Genomic DNA, 17,142 nt, shown 5'->3' with positions numbered 1-17,142 from the left:
ATTTTCTTCTTTTTCCTTATGTGCTTTTTTCTTCGGTTATTCTCACATTTATACATTGTATTGGTTTATATTGATATTAAGGGTAATTTGTAATTTAGTGTATGTGGACCAAAAATAAGTTAGTGATTACAAATGACAATGCTTCTGATCAACTGTCCCAACATGGTCTTCACAGCCATTCCTGAACCTAGGAGTGATGAAAGTGAAAACATCTGGAATCCAGAAGAGGTTCCAGAAGGAGGAGAGCATGACGACATATGGGATGTTCGAGAAATCCCAGAGTAAGTCATATGGCACCACGAATGTGTTTAGATACTTAGGTTGATGTGTCATCTGATACTATTATATTTTTATAAAATTCATGAATGACTTGTACCACATAATTAATAAAGCGACAGTGTTGTACAGAGATCACTCACAATTGATTATTTTTCCTGTCCTAGAACAAAAACAAATAATTAAACACAATGCCTTCCTATTAATTATTATCTAGCAATAGGGAAATTTATATTCAATTTCGGTTTTGTTTAATAGAGAACTACCAGTGAGAGAAAAAAACAGCCATTAAATTATAAAAAAATTCATACAAACCAAATTACAATATCATGTTTGTGTGTCAAAGACCTACTTTTAATTACTCAGTATTCTGTAGTTTCAGTGAAAGGCTATGTCTTCACTCCAATTATTAATTATTATGCAGAGGTATTCACTCGATCTTCCAGGGCTGTGCTCAGTATTTAGTATATTCTGCAACTGGAATTCAAGCTTTGCTTTACAGCTTTTTCATACAAAGTCTTTTCATTCTGATAAAAATTCACTCATTTAAGGAATTGAAATAATATTTACATACATAGATACAATTCATGGTTAGGGCATCTTTAAACATTTATGTCTTAAAATCTTGAGCATTTGAAACACCTAGAAATAGAAAACAACTATTGCTGATTTATAATGTACTTGGTTACAGTTACATATTAGTCTTGGATAGCACGTTTGTACTGGTTTTAGGTGCTTTGTTTTAGAGGGGGTAAGCCTTTAGTCCCTGAGCTAGCCTCAAACTAAGATCTTTTCTCTACCTCCAAGTGTGCATCTTCATGTCTTGCCTACATTATTATGAAAGACTTTTATGACAAATGATCTGACAACATTTTAAGTCTAACTACAAAACTGTCCAATAAATATTTTTAAAATTACGATTTTATGTTAGTTTTGAAAATGAAAGCAATGGTAGATCACACATACATACCTGAAAGGAAGGATACAGCTTTCAAATAAATAAATCCACGATTTAAAACCATTTATCTGACTGGGATTCTTTCTAGGTGCATGTCCTGATTAGCGTTGCTATGAGGACACAAGATGACTAAAGCAGCTTGGGGAGGAAAGGCCACATTTGGCTTACACTCCCACAGCACAGTTCATTGCTAAAGGAAGTCAGGACAGGACTCAGGACAGGAACCTGGATCAGGAGCTGATGCAGAGGCCATGAAAGAGTGCTGTTTTGTAGCTGTATTCTCTACAGCTTTCTCAGCCTGCTTCCTTACCTACCCAGGCTACCAGTCTAGGAGTGACCCCACCCACCATAGACTGGATCCCCCAAATCAATCACTAAGTAAAAAAATAGCCTTCAGGCTTGCCTGTGGCTTGATTTTATGGAGGCATTGCCTCAGTTGTGGCTCTCTCCTCTCCAGTGATTCTACTTGGTTCAGTTGACAGAAAACTAGTCACCACCCACCATACCCATTCTTTAAAACTTGCCAATAAAGGCATCTTAAAATTTTCAGATAATCTTAACATCTTACATCATATTGGGGGAAATTATCCATCTCTTTGTTTTTAGGTGAAAATAAACTAGTTTAGGTACAATACTTATTACATGCTTTCCATTCTTACCACAAAAGTAACCATGTTCAAAAGGAATAAAGTTAACAAAAATGTCTAACTTCTTACCATGTTCTGGATACCCCATTTAAAACAATCTAGTTTTTCAATTGACAAAATTTACTTTAAGTCTTTCAAAAGAAAATTCATATTGGGATACTTATATTGTAAATCCAATTTTTAAAATTGAAAACAGATATTTTTCATATAATATATCCTGGTTACAGTTTTCCTTCACTCTGCTCCTCCCAGTTCCTCCCTACTTGCTCTCCAATCAAGATCCATCTCCTTCATGTCTCTTATTAGAAACCAAGCAGCCTTCTAAGGGATAATATAAAATATCATAAGATTTTAAAAACACAAACACAGCAGAGTAGGACAAAACAGATAAAAAGGCACGAGAAACATATATAGACACTGAGACCCACTTGTTGACATTCAGGAACACAAAGCTGGAAGCCATAATACACAAAAGACTTGTAGAGTGAAAATGAAAAAAGAAAACAGTTTAAAAAAAGATATAGTTAAAATAAAATAAAAGGTCCTGGTATGACATGTTGAGACAAAGAACCTCCAGAGACATCACTGAGTTTGGTTTCTGTTAATCTCTATTGCTGGACATGTGACATATTTCTATGTCTGAAGGAGGAATACAGTAACCCTCAAGTTATGTGGTGCCCACATAGCTGTATGAAAGTCACTCATTTGTCATATTATAGAATAAATGGCTCACATCCATATGCAGCCAGCTCCAAACTAGAGTCAATGTCCACTTTTCATCCCGACATTTGAAGCTCTTCAGAGAGAGCATCTGTCAAAGTTCAAAGTGAGGAATAACTCCAGTCATGACACGAGCAAAGCTGCTCTACAGGAATTTTTATCTTGATTTTTTTTTTTTACCTTATGGAGATACACTTCAAAAATGTCCTAATATGGAAAGAAGAAAATGGATGAAGAACATGGAGGTCACAAAAGAGAAGAATGGCAAGTGACCAAAGGGGAAATAATAAGGGCCTCAGATGAGTCATTGGCTTGAACAGAGAAATATAAGGGTCAGTTACTTCAGGGAGTTTGAAGGAAGATTTAGTGATTGGTTAGATATGAAGGATGGGAAGAAAGCATTAAAGAGGATGATAAGCTTATTATTTAGGATTATAGTGGGGACAAACCGTTTGCTGTTGGCTACATAAACTCTGATGTGCCTTGGGGACCTCAAGGAAAATCTGTGTACTATTAACTAGGAAGATAAAAATGGACCTTTTGCTCAGGATAACTGCAGAAACTTGGGAAGTTTCATTATGAGGTCACACGCATGCAGTTCAGTTTCTTCCATTTTACCTTAACCTGGATGAACCTTTCTAAATACTTGGCAGACATTGCAGCTCATGAAGAGAAAGGTATTCCATGTCAGACAGCTGCTACCTATTGCTACTCCCATTCAAACTTGGGACGTTCTGCTTCATTCTTGTACTTGATTATTTATGAACTGTAAGAAATTAAACATAGTTTCAGCCTTATAATCTGTTGTCACACTATTTCTCTGGGTGGACTTGACTATTAAAAATAGCTTATAGGTTTCTTGCCCTCTTGCTCTTGCTCTCTTCTCTTCTCTTCTCTTCTCTTCTCTTCTCTTCTCTTCTCTTCTCTTCTCTTCTCTTCTCTTCTCTTGCTCCTGCTTCCCCCTTTCTATTCCCCTCCCCTTCTCACTCCACATGCTCATGGCAGCCTCTCCTCCTTCTTCTCCTCCTCCTCCTCTCTGCCTTTCTCTGTCTCTATTACCCCCTCAACTCCCCTCCCCATGCCCTAAATAAACTCTATTCTATACTATAAAAAATAGCTTATAGATCTGAGAGCATAGGTCCTTGGTAAAACACTCTCTAACATGTGTACATGAGGTCCCCATTTAGATCCCAAACACTGAAAGAAGAGAGGGGCAAGAAGAGGAACAAGAAGGAACAGGAAGGGAAGAAAAGAAGGAGGGGAAGAGGGAGAAAGATGAAAAGAAAAGAACTAGAGAACCTTCTAGGTGGGAGCTTGTATCCATTTTATCCCTATAACAAAGGAAGTGTTTTGAATTGTGTGTAGGGGTGTATGTGTGGAAAGGAAAGCCTGGCGTGTATAAAGAATTCCATTGGACTTGAATCTAAACCCCATAGTCCAGCTCTCACAACTATACAACAACTGTTTCTCTTGTAGAAGCTTAGAAGCACAAACACCATAGAGATCAGGTAGTTCACACCTGTGTCTTCCATAAATGACACAAATGTCGAAGCCTGTGCATTTGCAGTGTCACCAAAGTCACACAGTGAATGATAGGCAGTACTGAATCTGAAGTGTCTCTACATTGTAGTTTAAAGTCAGCAAAGGAAGTTTTCTATCTATACGTGAATCCTGAGGGTATGGGGCCAGTATTTTCCTGAACCAGTATATTCAAGGAATGTGGTTTTGTTTTGTTTTGTTTTTACTTGTAATTTTATTGGGCATGTACTTTAAGTTCCTTCAACCCACTTATTTGGGATAGAACTGAAGCAGGTAAACATTATTTTAGAAAACAGTATGTACAAAAAGTACAGCCCTGCCCCTCAGTGTTTAGAGTTTTGACTGAATTTCTAGACTTCTATTCCTTTGTGAGCTACTACATAGTGAGTACTTAATCTATTTTAGTTTTTTCCACTCTTTATGTTTTTCGGCTAACATAACCTCAGAAGTCTTCTGTTTATTTTGTGTGATGTGACAGGAAATTGTTCTTTCACCTGAGTATTGTCATTGAAACTGATATTTTTTTCAGTTACGAGATTGTATTCCAACAAACTGTGGGAACTGAGGACATATACCTAGGATTGACAGGAAAGGATCCTTCAACAGCATGCTGCCAGGAGCTGGTGGTAAGTTTCGCTTCTTTCCCTCCATTTTGTATTGAACAGAATAGATAACTTAACTAACTACTATTTTCATAATATTGTAAGCAAATATATAAACTACAAGTGGCATCTGCTATGTTTAAGATACCAGGGAATTAATGAGATAATTTAAAATGGATCACATCCAAATATCACCTAAGCTTATATATGTTAGATAAAATCAACAGATAGACACAATAAAGTCATATGATCCAATATACCATTTCTAGTCCTATCGACAGTATTTTAATCATACTGAATATCTTTCCACAGTTGTGTCTGCTTATCTGACCAGTTACTACCTTCTGATGTGCTGACAAGCCAAATTTGATATAAGATTTTCTTCCCTGAGTTGGCCTTGTCTGTCATTTCTCTATTCTTGGGATGACTCAGTGAGCAATGGGGAGCTTTGAAAGGTGTTTTCTTCGTAATTTTCAGATCTGATCTTTATTGCTAAAGATAGCTGTAAAATGTTTCTTAGTTCCCTTATTTGAATGATGACACAACACATGGGGGACCATGTCACCATTTCTGTAACAACAATGGCAATGCCAATAATAGGAATGATAGCACTACATTGATGCCTGTTCGATCCTCAAAACTATTTTGTTGAAAAGTCTGACTCAATCCTAGAATGTGAAATTCAACTCACTTTGGCAACATGGACATGTAATTGGTGTTTTAATCCTATTTTTTAGAGCGGGGGCTATTCTTTTTTTAAATTTTTTTCCTTCTCTTACATGATCAAATGCTGAGGTACCCTGAGGAGATACTTAATATCTTTTTTTTTTTCAAGGAAATGATAAATGGACTCTCCTTTTGGCAGTAGCTTCAAGTTTTCTCTTATTAACAAAATCTAAGACATTCAATTGAATCAAGTAACATAATGGCAATAGCGACTTAAGTACCTCAGGAGATTTTTCAAAATCTAATGAGTTAAGATTTCAAGTGATCTTGAAGAAATTAGCTCCCAGGGTCTTACCAGTAATATTCAAATTTCTCTCCCTTAAATTACTGTAAAATTATGTTTTTGATGTGGAGTGTTGGGGATAGCTCTAAGCTCTGGAGAAATTCTAGGCTCTAAATAAATAAAACTGTTGCTAGTCTATCCGTTTTTCTTATGCAAATTGCTATTAGTTTTAATATTAAGGGTATCCTGAATAAAAGATCTTGGAAACAAAATCACATCTCCTAACAGGAATATACAGTTTATCTAAAACCAAATAAAAATATATAGAGAATATCTGTGCCTTCCCTCAAGAGAATTTATAATCAACTAGGGAGAACTAGTTGATTTATAACCAACTAATAGAGATAAATTGATTTTATTATTAGCATTTAAATGCTATGTAGGCAATTGTAAATCTAATAAGGAGTTCTGGTTTGGATAAGGCATAGACTCCAATGAAAAGCAACATCAAATAAAACGTTCATGTCATGGTATCTCTCTTTCTCTCTCTCTCTCTCTCTCTCTCTCTCTCTCTCTCTCTCTCTCTCTCTCTCTGTGTGTGTGTGTGTGTGTGTGTGTGTGTGTGTGTGGTGTGTATTCGGGAGGACAACAATTTGTGATGTCATTCTCATCTCAGAAACACCATCTACCTCCTTTGAAACAAGGTCTTCCATTGGCCTGGATTTTACCAATTAGGCTAGAGTGGCTAGTCAGAGAGACCCAGGGAAGCCTCCTGTCTCATCAACCTCCTCAGCCCTGGAATTCAAAGAATGTGCCACCAAGCTTGGCATTTCTATGTAGGCTCTGGGAAAACAAACTCATACCTAGGTACTTACAAGGCAAGTGTGTTGTCAACTGAGCCATACCACAGCCCCACTCTATGCCACTTCTATACTTCTTTTTTCTTACTTTCCTTTCTTTTCATATTTATTCTACATCTTTAAATACCTAATGAATTCTACTACATACATGTCCTAAGTGCTAACATATGTAGAGAAAGCAGAATAGTCAATATATTGTTTTTGGAGGTGGGGTGAACTTTATTGATGGTATTCAAGAGAGTAGGGAGGGCTCCCTAGACCCCTCCTGTTATTATGGGGCTCTGGGTTGGAAATTATGAGGGAGATGCTCAGTGTTGGGGGCCGAGTTGGGACAGGGACTCCTCAGCAACTGAGGACCTCTCTCTTGCTCTCAGTGTCCTTGCTGGGGTGGGTGGTCCAGGGTTTCTTACTCCTTGGATGCCATGTAGGCCATGACGTCCACCACCCTGTTGCTGTAGCTATATTCATTGTCATACCAGGAAATGAGCTTTACAAAGTTGCCATTGAGAGCAATGCCAGCCCCAGCATCAAAGGTGGAAGAATGGGAGTTGCTGTTGAAGTCACAGGAGACAACCTGGTCCTCAGTGTAGCCAAGGATGCCCTTTAGTGGGCCCTCAGATGCCTGCTTCACTACCTTCTTGATGTCATCTTGGCAGATTTCTCCAGGTAGCATGTCAGATCCACAACGGGTACATTGGGGGTAGGAACACGGAAGGCCCTGCCAGTGAGCTTCCTGTTCAACTCTTGGATGACCTTGTCCATAGCCTTGGCAGCACCAGTGGATGCAGGGATGATGTTCTAGGCAGACCCACAGCCATCACGCCACAACTTTCCAGAGGAGCCATCCACAGTCTTCTGAGTGGCAGTGATGGCATGGACCATGGTCATGAGCCCTTCCATGATACCAAAGTTGTCATAGATGACCTTGGCCAGGGGAGCTAAGCAGTTGGTTGTGCAGGATGCATTGCTGACATATTTCTTGTGATTCACACCCATCACAAACATGGGGGCATCAGCAGAAGGAGCAGAGATGATGAGCCTTTTAGCCCCACCCTTCAAGTGGGCCCCAGCCTTCTTCCTGGTTGTGAAGTCGCCAGTTGACTCCACAACATACTCAGCACCAGCATCACCCCATTTGATGTTAGTGGGGTCTCGCTCCTGGAAGATGGTGATGGGCTTCCCGTTGATGACAAGCTTCCCATTCTCAGCCTTGACTGTGCTGTTGAATTTGCCATGGGTGGAGTCATACTGGAACATGTAGACCATGTAGTTGAGGTCAATGAAGGGGTCATTGATGGCAATAATCTCCACTTTGCCAACTGAAGAACAGAAGGCAGCCCTGGTAACCAGGTGCCCAATACGACCAAATCCATTCATACCGACCTTCACTATCTTGTCTGCAAGACAAGGATGGAACTGCACAAGAAGATGCAGCTGTTTTTTGAACAGGGACGAATAGAGAGCCTATATATTGATTTTTTTAAAAAGAAATTTACAATGAAGGTGATATATGTCTTTTGAAAACAAAATCCTTGGAGTTCTGTATGGTTAGTCTATATGTGGAGGAATGTAACAGGTACACAATTATCAACAGAAAAAAAAAAAGATCAGTTAAGTCCATTTGGATGAATAGGATTTAGACAACATGCAAAGAAAAGCCCCCTAAGCAGAAATAAGAGCATATGAGAAAGTGCACAAGCATGATATATTCAAGTAAATGGTGACTATAACAAGAATCAAGAATAAGTGTGGTTGATATACTGATACATTGACTCTCAAAACAAATTAAAAAAAATAATTCCCTGATGGGTTGGAAATGTATATGTCAGAAATAATAAAAGAAATAGAAACATGCAGAAGGTCATGGGTTTGATTTGCTGCACAGAAAATAATCAAACTCCCAAATTTTAGCTTGTATTTATTTCTGTGTGTAAATGAATAGTGATCTCCATTTTCCTTGCTTAACTCCACTGGCAAGATTCAGAGTAAAGAAACTGTTGACCTCATCTGTATTGGTTAGTTTTCTGTCAATGTGGCCCAAGCCAGGGTCACCTGGGAAGAGACCTCCGTTAGGAAAATGCCACCATCAGATTGGCCAGTAGATGACTCTGTGTATGTATTTTCTTCAATTGATGATTGATGTTGCACACCCCACTGTGGTACCACCCCTGGGCAGGTGGTCCTGGGATATCAAAGAAAGCAAACTGAGCTACCAAGGAAAAGCAAACCAGCAAAAAGCACTCCTCCATGCCCACTGATCCAATTCCTACATACAGATTCCAGCTCTGACTTCCCTCAGTGATAAAATCTGACATACCTCTTCCAACAAGGCCACACCTACAAATCCTTCCTAAACAATCCAAAAACTTGGAACCAGGTATTCAAATGTATGAGCCTCTAAGGGCCATTCTCATTCAAACCACAGATATATTTCACTATATCTCATGAGTCCCTACTTTTAAAAAATTGTCTTTTCCGTCTTTCTTTTTTCTTTTTCTTTTTGAAACAAGGTGTTTTTGTGTAACAGCCCTGACTATCCTAGAACTCATTATGTAGACTAGGCTAGCTTCAAACTCACAAAGATCCTCTTGCCTCTATTGCCCAAGTGCTAGGATTAAAACCATGCACCACCACTGCCCAACTCCTTTTCATTCTTTATATTCTCTATCTTTGCCCTCCCTCAGGTCTCCATTATATGGATTTTCTATAAATATCACCATATTATCTTAGAATACTTGCATATCATTGTTTGCTATAATTTCTTAATTCAACAAATACTCAGAGACCTTACTATGTGCCAGATGCTATTGATGGACCACACAGTGAATTAGTAATGTTGAAAATAATAAACAAATTTCTCATTCTCTCTTACTGACAAGACCAAGCAGTCCCTAAGCAGCAGTGCAGATGGAGCTGCTAGGCAGACTGAGCAGACTTTTCACAGATTCATCAAGAGGAAAACAATGACCCCCACCCCCACGGGAAGGAGATTATTTCTTATGCAGAGAGTGCTAACAAGATCACTCTTCAATCAGCTCCTCAAATCCTTTGCTCACAGGATAATATCAAACTATAAGGGTCCAGATGGCAGGTAACCTGAGCAGTAGGGTAGACTGTTGCTGTAGGGGCAACTCTGCACTACAGCCAACTACTTTATAGACTGCCTCTGTACTATATACTTGATATGTGTGTGTGTATGTATGCATGTGTGTTTATAGTAGGGTGTAAAGTATATATATTATATACTTGCTATATATACTGTATATAATAAAGGCTATAAAGTATATGTATATATACATACATACACATGTATATATACTATATACTTGTTATATACTGTATCTGTACTCAGAATAAATCAAATGGGAAGTTCTGTGCTTTTCTAGAATTAAGAAGCAGTGTGAGAAACTGTCTCCTGGCAACCTCCTACAAGACTGAGGGCCTCCTACAAGATAGAGAGACAGATAAGAAATAGCAGTGAGGCAACTCCTCAAAGGTTACTTATCTTCCCACATTTCCAGAGGATTTAATATGTTCTGCCTAGATAGACCTAGGTCACCCTATAGTCTAACCTTGCTTCCACGGCCTATGTAGACACTTCAAGGTCACTAGAGTGGCATAGTAGAGACATTTCTCAACACTATAAAGAAATATTTTTTTGTCTTGATGCTTCCTTTCCCTCAAAAGTAGGAAAACTAGCATATGGTTAATACAATGTTTATTATGTGCTAGACATTTCTCTAGAAGCAACACAGACTGCCTTCTTAATCAGCACACCACAGCCAACATATATGTTGTTGTTCCTCCCATTCTACTGATTAGGGTACTGAAGCACAGCAATTAACTTGTCTAAGAACACACGTGTACGATCTGGCAGAGCTAAGGCTGTTGGGATCTGATTGATGTAAGGGTAGAGTGATATGAGTGTAAAGAAAGGAAACACCACGTTTTTCACAATGGTGAAGGCCTTCTACCTGGACATTGGAAAGACAGATGGTGTTCTGTCAGGCAACAAAGGATGAAATGTGTTCTGAACAAAGTGATAGGTAAGAATAAAGCCATGAGCTGGGAGTGGTGGCACACACCTTTAATCCCAGTACTTAGGAGGCAGAGGCAGGGAGATTTCTGAGTTCGAGGCCAGCCTGGTCTACAGAGTGAGTTCCAGGACAACCAGGGCTATACAGAGAAACCCTGTCTCGAAAAATTAAAAAAGAAAGAAAGGAAGGAAGGAAGGAAGGAAGGAAGGAAGGAAGGAAGGAAGGAAGGAAGAAAATAAAGCCATGACCCGATGAGAGCAGGTGGTGTGTTTTCTCCTTTTTTTATTTTTATTTTTGAGTTAATAATATGACTACATTTCTCCTTTCCCTTTCCTCCCTCTAAGCCCTCTCATATACTCCTCCTTGCTCTCTTTCCAGTTCCTGGCCTCTGGTTTTCATTGTCATTTTCAATTGTCATTGGATGTGTATGTGCTTTGAGAACTATTTGTGAAATTCTTAGAGCTCCAGAATACATGTAGGCATGGAGAAGATAAGACAATAAATGAAGTGGAGCTAGATGTGAAAGCCCTTGAATATTGCCCCAAGTGCTTTGACTGAATAGTGTACCCCTCAAATTCCTATACGGAAACCCAACCATTTTCAGCATGAGAAAATTTGAAGATGATGCATTTAGGAAATAGGTTTAGGCCAAATCCTGTGAGGCTGTCATGATGGGCTGAGTGACCTTGTAAGAAGAGACACTAGAAAGTTTACTCACTGACTTTGTACCATGTTGTGACACAGGGACCACCTATACATTAGCTCCTCACTATAACCAACCCTAATGTCACTCTAATTTCTGATTTCCTGGTTTCAGACTTGTGAGAAAATAAAAATATTTTTCTATTGTTTAAGTTACCAAGTATTTTGACATGAGAGGAAAAAGAAAATAAGAACTCATTAGATTTCAACTTTCCTGTTTAGTGAATAAGTGTTTTACAGTGGCCAAGTTAAATGATGGTGGCGGCTGTATTTCAGACCTCCAGAGGTGGTATGAACATATACCTCCCTCATTTTGGTGATTGTGATGGGGAAAAGAGTGAGCTTGGAAAACCTGGTGATAGTGTCTCCGATGTGACAGTGAGGTTGTGAAGCAACGGAAGAGTTCAGTAAATGTTTTGATGTTAATATTAATAGGGCATAGGCTGGGCAGTGGTGGTGTGCGCCTTTAAATTTTAGCACTCAGGAGGCAAAGACAAGTGGATCTGTGTGTTTGAGGTCAGCCAGGTCTACAAAGGGAGTTCTAGGACAGACAGGGCTCCACAGAAAAAAAATGTGTCTTGAAAAACAAACAAGCAAGCAAACATTTATAGGACCTGAAAAGTGGTTGGTGTGATATATAAGGGAGAAATAAGAGCCAGGTTTCTAGCTTGAGTGACTTCAGATATAATTATGGCTTTAACCAAGATATAGGAAAGTAATGAGTTATCTGGAAGCAGTACATTTGGACAGCAATGCTTTGTCTTATAGCTCACCTGCATTTTTTTTTTTTTACAGTTTTGCAATTACCACCCATTTGTACTATTTTGTTTGTATGTTGCAAGGTGAGATATGGAATGGAAAATGAAGGAAACAAAGTTCTAAGACAGAGTTATATTAAGCTCTTGTTAGTTTGAATTTAAGACACAGTGGAAAATCTTGTTTGAGTGAGTGTCTAACAGGCTGTTAAATGCAAATCTATATGGAACTCAACAAGAAAAAGACTGGAATTGTTATTTTCAGACTTCATGTTTGATCTCATCTATTTCTCTTGATCTCATCTATTTCTCTTAATATCTATCTCATTGGGTGTTAGAATGTGTGACCACAATGTGCTTCCTGTTCATCATATTTGAAATGAAGTAGGTATGATTTTAGGTTGTACACACACACACACATGCATGCATGCACCCCCACACACACTGTGTGGAAAAGGGGGATTTGAAAGACAATGAAACTTGGAGTAATAGGGCCAATGGGAGACATAGGGGCCCTTAGAACGATATGAACAATCAGGACTCAGAAACATAAATTCTTACTCCGGTTGTAGACTAGGTATTGAAATCCAAGGGAATTAGATCAGCGAAGAGACTTTGGGATTGTGGTTTAGCATTAGAGATACAGAGATGATGAGAGAGGAAGAATTTCCATCATAGAAACAAGGTAAGAAAGAATGGGGACTCGCTTAATGCCCAAGAACAGGACTGAAAGAGGCACTATAGTTGACAGGTGAGAAATATGAGGGAAAGAAGTATGGGCAACTATGATATGTAGGGAGATAGTCTGACCTCCACAAAGGAAGCAGGTGAGTACATTGGGGATTTAGGTCCATAAATTCCCATTTTCACTCATCTCCACCTTTAATGCCCCAAACTGAATAGGTCACAGTTATGCTGCTAAGTGATTCATTATTTGTTCCAGAAGAGGGAAAAAGCAGCCTGCCGGTAGTTTAATATTTCTTTGAACTAGAATTGATGAATAATCCTTTTGTACTCCTACTTTGAGGGATCTACATTTATAAGGAAACAATCTCGTGTGACCTAACAAAAAAGGTTGCTCTTTGCTTTGTTTTTCATGGTCATCTCTTCAGAGCTTGAGCCTCACTGAGAACTGGAAGGGATTCAGGGGTGAACTAAAAGTCAGTCACCATCCAGCCAATACAACCAGGAATAACACATTTATCACATGCATTGATTTTTAAAAAGCTGTCAATCATTCTAACCTGCTTACTGAGATTTCTTGAATAGTGTGCTTCTTGAATCCTGATTTGTGTCTTAAGGTTAAAACAGTCATATTCATTTACTCCTAATAAATAAATAGATTTAGCCTGTTTAGTAATGAAGTTGATTATCTTTTTCCATTTTGTCTCGTTTTGGTGAGCTTCCTGATTATGCTGACCTTGTTTGATTGGTTATATATCAAGCCATGTATCAGGGAGAAGGATATTTGAGCTGTAATAAGATTCCTTATTATCAGCATGAGGCAGCACAGTAAACCTTCAATTAAATTTCTAATAGTTCTTTCAGTAACATACTTACATTTATAGTTAATATTATAGCATGACTTTATAATGATCACAGTGGTGGGAGAGGTTAACAAATATCTTCTTAAAAGCTAATATATTTGTATTGACTTAATATATTTCTGATTATGAAAGTAATATATATTTATGATTATAAAAATACCAGTATTAGCAGTATGAAAAATAAAAGCCTTTCACAGTGAGATACATAATAACTCCAAGAAAGCCTTAAAATCATGAATGGAATAAGGGTACAAAATGTCTTCTACGTATTATGTAGTAATAAAACTCATCAGTAATTTTACATTTCAGTGAGGCCATTTTGATGTAGTTTCGTCACATGATCAAAACCACATGCCCCCTAATTGTTGTGGCAGAAACATTTGATTACAGACAAGCAGTTTCATAACTTGAAAAACATCAATGCTTAAGGTAGAGATGAACAAAGGAAGACACATAGAATATAAGCAATTTTACTGTAAGAGTAGACTGGTTATTTACCAGAGACTGGAGAGAATGGAGGGGGAGAAGAATGGGGACAGGATGGTTAGTGGGCAGTAAATTATAGTTACACAAGTGCAAGGAACTCTGGGATACTATTGCACAGCAGGGTGACTACAGGCAGTAATTATGGACTGTACATTTCTGAAGGTTAGAAGAAAGGATTTTTAGTGTTTTCACAATGAAGGAAAGCTATATATTGGGGGAGAAAGATAGGTTTAACTTGATTTAGACATCACACAGTGTATAAAGGTATCAAAACACTATGTGGTATGTCATTAATAGGAATACTTTCTAAAAATTTGTGTGTGCGCACGTGTGATTTGTACGAGTGTGCTGTGTATATGATGGATGAGGAAGGGTGGTGTCCACAGCACACATGTGGAGATCAGAGGACAATCTTTGGTGTTGGTCCTGACTTTCCACTTAGTTTGAGACAGGGTGGTCTCTTTGTTGTTTGCTTCTGCATCTGCAGGCTGGAGATTCTTGTCTTTGTCTTCCATCTCAACATAGGAGCATTATGATTACAGACATACTCATGCACCTGGCTGAAGATGGGGGCCTAAGGATTTGAACTCAGGTTCATACCAAGCCCTTTGCTCACGGAACCATCTCCTCAGCCAAATATATACATTTTTGTACATTAAGTTAAATAAAACGTCATTGGGGGGGGGAGAAGGATTAAGGATACTTAGAATTACAGGGAACACTATTAGATTGGTTAGATAAAAAGTGGTCAGCCAAACAAACAAAATGAAAAGCTCACAAAAACCAGGAGTCCACTTTGTGCTCGCCAACTGCTTCTTGCCATTTGACCTGCTTTGGGGTGTGGTTGACATACCAAGTTACACTCTACTGGAGAAAACTGACAGCAGGAAAGAACTAGAAGTAGGCTTCTGGTTAAGGGTGGGACTTTGGGTCCACTTTCTCCTTTCCCTTCTCATTCCCCATGCTGGAATTTTGTGAGTTTTGAACCTATACAGGTCTTGTGTGTGCTCCTTTATATTCTGTGAGCTCAGACGTATCACGTCTGTTTTGTCTGGATGACACTGTTTCCTTGGGATCATCCACAACCTCTGGCTCTTACAGTCTTTCCACCTCCTCTTTCACACAGATCCCTTGAGCCTTGAGTTTGACAAACATCGCATTCAGGACAAAGTGCTCCGGAATAGCTCAGTCTCTGCACATTGTTGAGGTGTGAGTGTCTGTGCTAATTCTCATCTACTTCAAGAAGATTCTCTCATGAGGGTTGAGCAAGTCTAGGGCTATGTTATTAGGAGTCATTTCATTGCTACGAGCCTTTAAAACAGTGGTTCTCAACCTGCGGGCTGTGACCCCTTTGAGGGTTGCTTGTCAGATACCTTGCATATCAGATATTTACATTATGATTCACAACAGTAGCAAAATTGACAGTGGTAAAGTAGTAATGAAAATAATTTTATGGTTGTGGGATCACCACAGCATAAGGAACTGTATTAAAGGGTTGCGGCATTAGGAAGGTTGAGAACCACTGTTTAAGCCAAATAAGAGTAGTAGGTTTCTCCCAGGGGCCCATGATCAATCTGGTCTAGAGGGTGCTTGTAATTTTTTTTGTCTTACTATAGTTTTTTGTTGTTGTTGTTGTTAATTTGTTTTGATTTTTAATTTTTTGGGGGAGGGTTGTTTTTGAGAGAGAGAGAACACTGAAGCCCATGAAGCTGGGTAGGTACTGAGGTGGTGAGGATCTGGGAGGATTTGAGATACAGGAAAGAATATTATAAAAATATATTATATGGGAAAATTAGGAAGTGGCCATCCCTCAATGCATATACATATATTCACAAGCATACACATATGTATATGGTGTGTGTGTGTGTGTGTGTGTGTGTTTGTAACAGAAATAACTAAAGAAGGGTTTGTGAATTTGAGAAGGAATGGGGAGATGCAGGAAGAAGTGGAGGTAGAGAGGATGGGGTATAAATTATGCCAACTCATGGATGAGTCTCAAAAAATAAAATAACTGTGAGGAAAAAATAAATGAAAAAAGAACCATTTGTTGGCCTTTGGAAAACAGCAGCTTCAGTGTCCTGAACAATGGCCACTTGAACAGAGCCAAGGAAGCAAGGACAAAGGGAGAGCAAAAGCCATACTGTTCTTTAAGGAGGTTTAGTATAGAAGAAGGAAGAGAGATGGAGGCCGACATCGAACTTGGGAAACATTCTAGAACAGGATTGTTTCAAGTATGATTTAAGCTAATGACAAATATTTATTCTTTTATTAACATGTAATTTTTCCCTGTTATGTGTCACTGGATTGAATAAACAAACAAACAAACAAACAAACAAACAAAAACCCTAAAAATGTATCCCTAGTTTAAAGGATGCCTAGGAAAGAAGAGATGCATTTTTGCTAACTACTCCAGGATATTATCCTTTGTACTCAGAGACCATGGATTATTAACTCCTGCCTTAAGAGGGTCAGTCTTGAGTGGGTAGTACTTGCTGAGAACATGTCAGGCCCTGAGAGCCATCCTTAGCAACCAACCACTAAAGGATAATCTTGAAAACTGAAGAATTTCTCTACACAAACATGCCCAAATTGTTTTCCTCTTCTTTAGAGACCCTGAATAGAAATGGACAGTTTGTCTGGGTGTGGTAGTGCGTGCCTGTAATTCCAGCACTCAGGGAATGGAGACAGAAGGATCACAAGTCCCAGGCCAGCCCGATCTACATACTGATGATACTTTGACCTTAAATAAAAAGGACAGCAGGAGGGAGTTGGGAGCTATGGGGTGACCACCCAACAGAATTCCATGCTGGTGTCTTTTTCCTCTTTGAAACAGCTTTTCTCTCTCCTTTGATGACCTAACTCCTGGTTTTCTTCCCACATTCCTCCTTTCCTTTGCTCCCATATTGCTGTTTGCAGTTCCCTTGAGCTTTGACCTATGTCCTTTTCCCTCTATCTGTTCGCTTTCGGGTTAGTCCCTCGGCTTACTTCCTGTTTTTTTTAGTAGGTGACAGAAACCCAACATGTCCATAAAAGAACTCATAATTATGTTCCCTGACATCTGTCT

General features: G+C 38.8%; 1 protein-coding gene across 1 annotated transcript in view; it reads left to right on the top strand.

Annotated features, from left to right (window-relative positions):
- The window catches only part of Dnaaf6 (dynein axonemal assembly factor 6), a 42,380-nt gene that overhangs the window by 13,117 nt on the left and 12,121 nt on the right, over positions 1-17,142 (top strand). The window contains exons 5-6 of the mRNA XM_085837567.1: positions 176-281; positions 4,670-4,766. Of these exons, the coding sequence (XP_085693693.1) occupies positions 176-281; positions 4,670-4,766 (203 nt within the window). The remainder of the gene's footprint in view (positions 1-175; positions 282-4,669; positions 4,767-17,142) is intronic.

The sequence above is a fragment of the Mus caroli genome, unplaced genomic scaffold, assembly GCF_978045245.1.
Source record: "Mus caroli unplaced genomic scaffold, Mus_caroli_1 scaffold_5, whole genome shotgun sequence".
NCBI lineage: Eukaryota > Metazoa > Chordata > Mammalia > Rodentia > Muridae > Mus > Mus caroli.
Note: the sequence above shows the minus strand (reverse complement) of the source record. Positions and strands in the feature narration are given on the sequence as shown.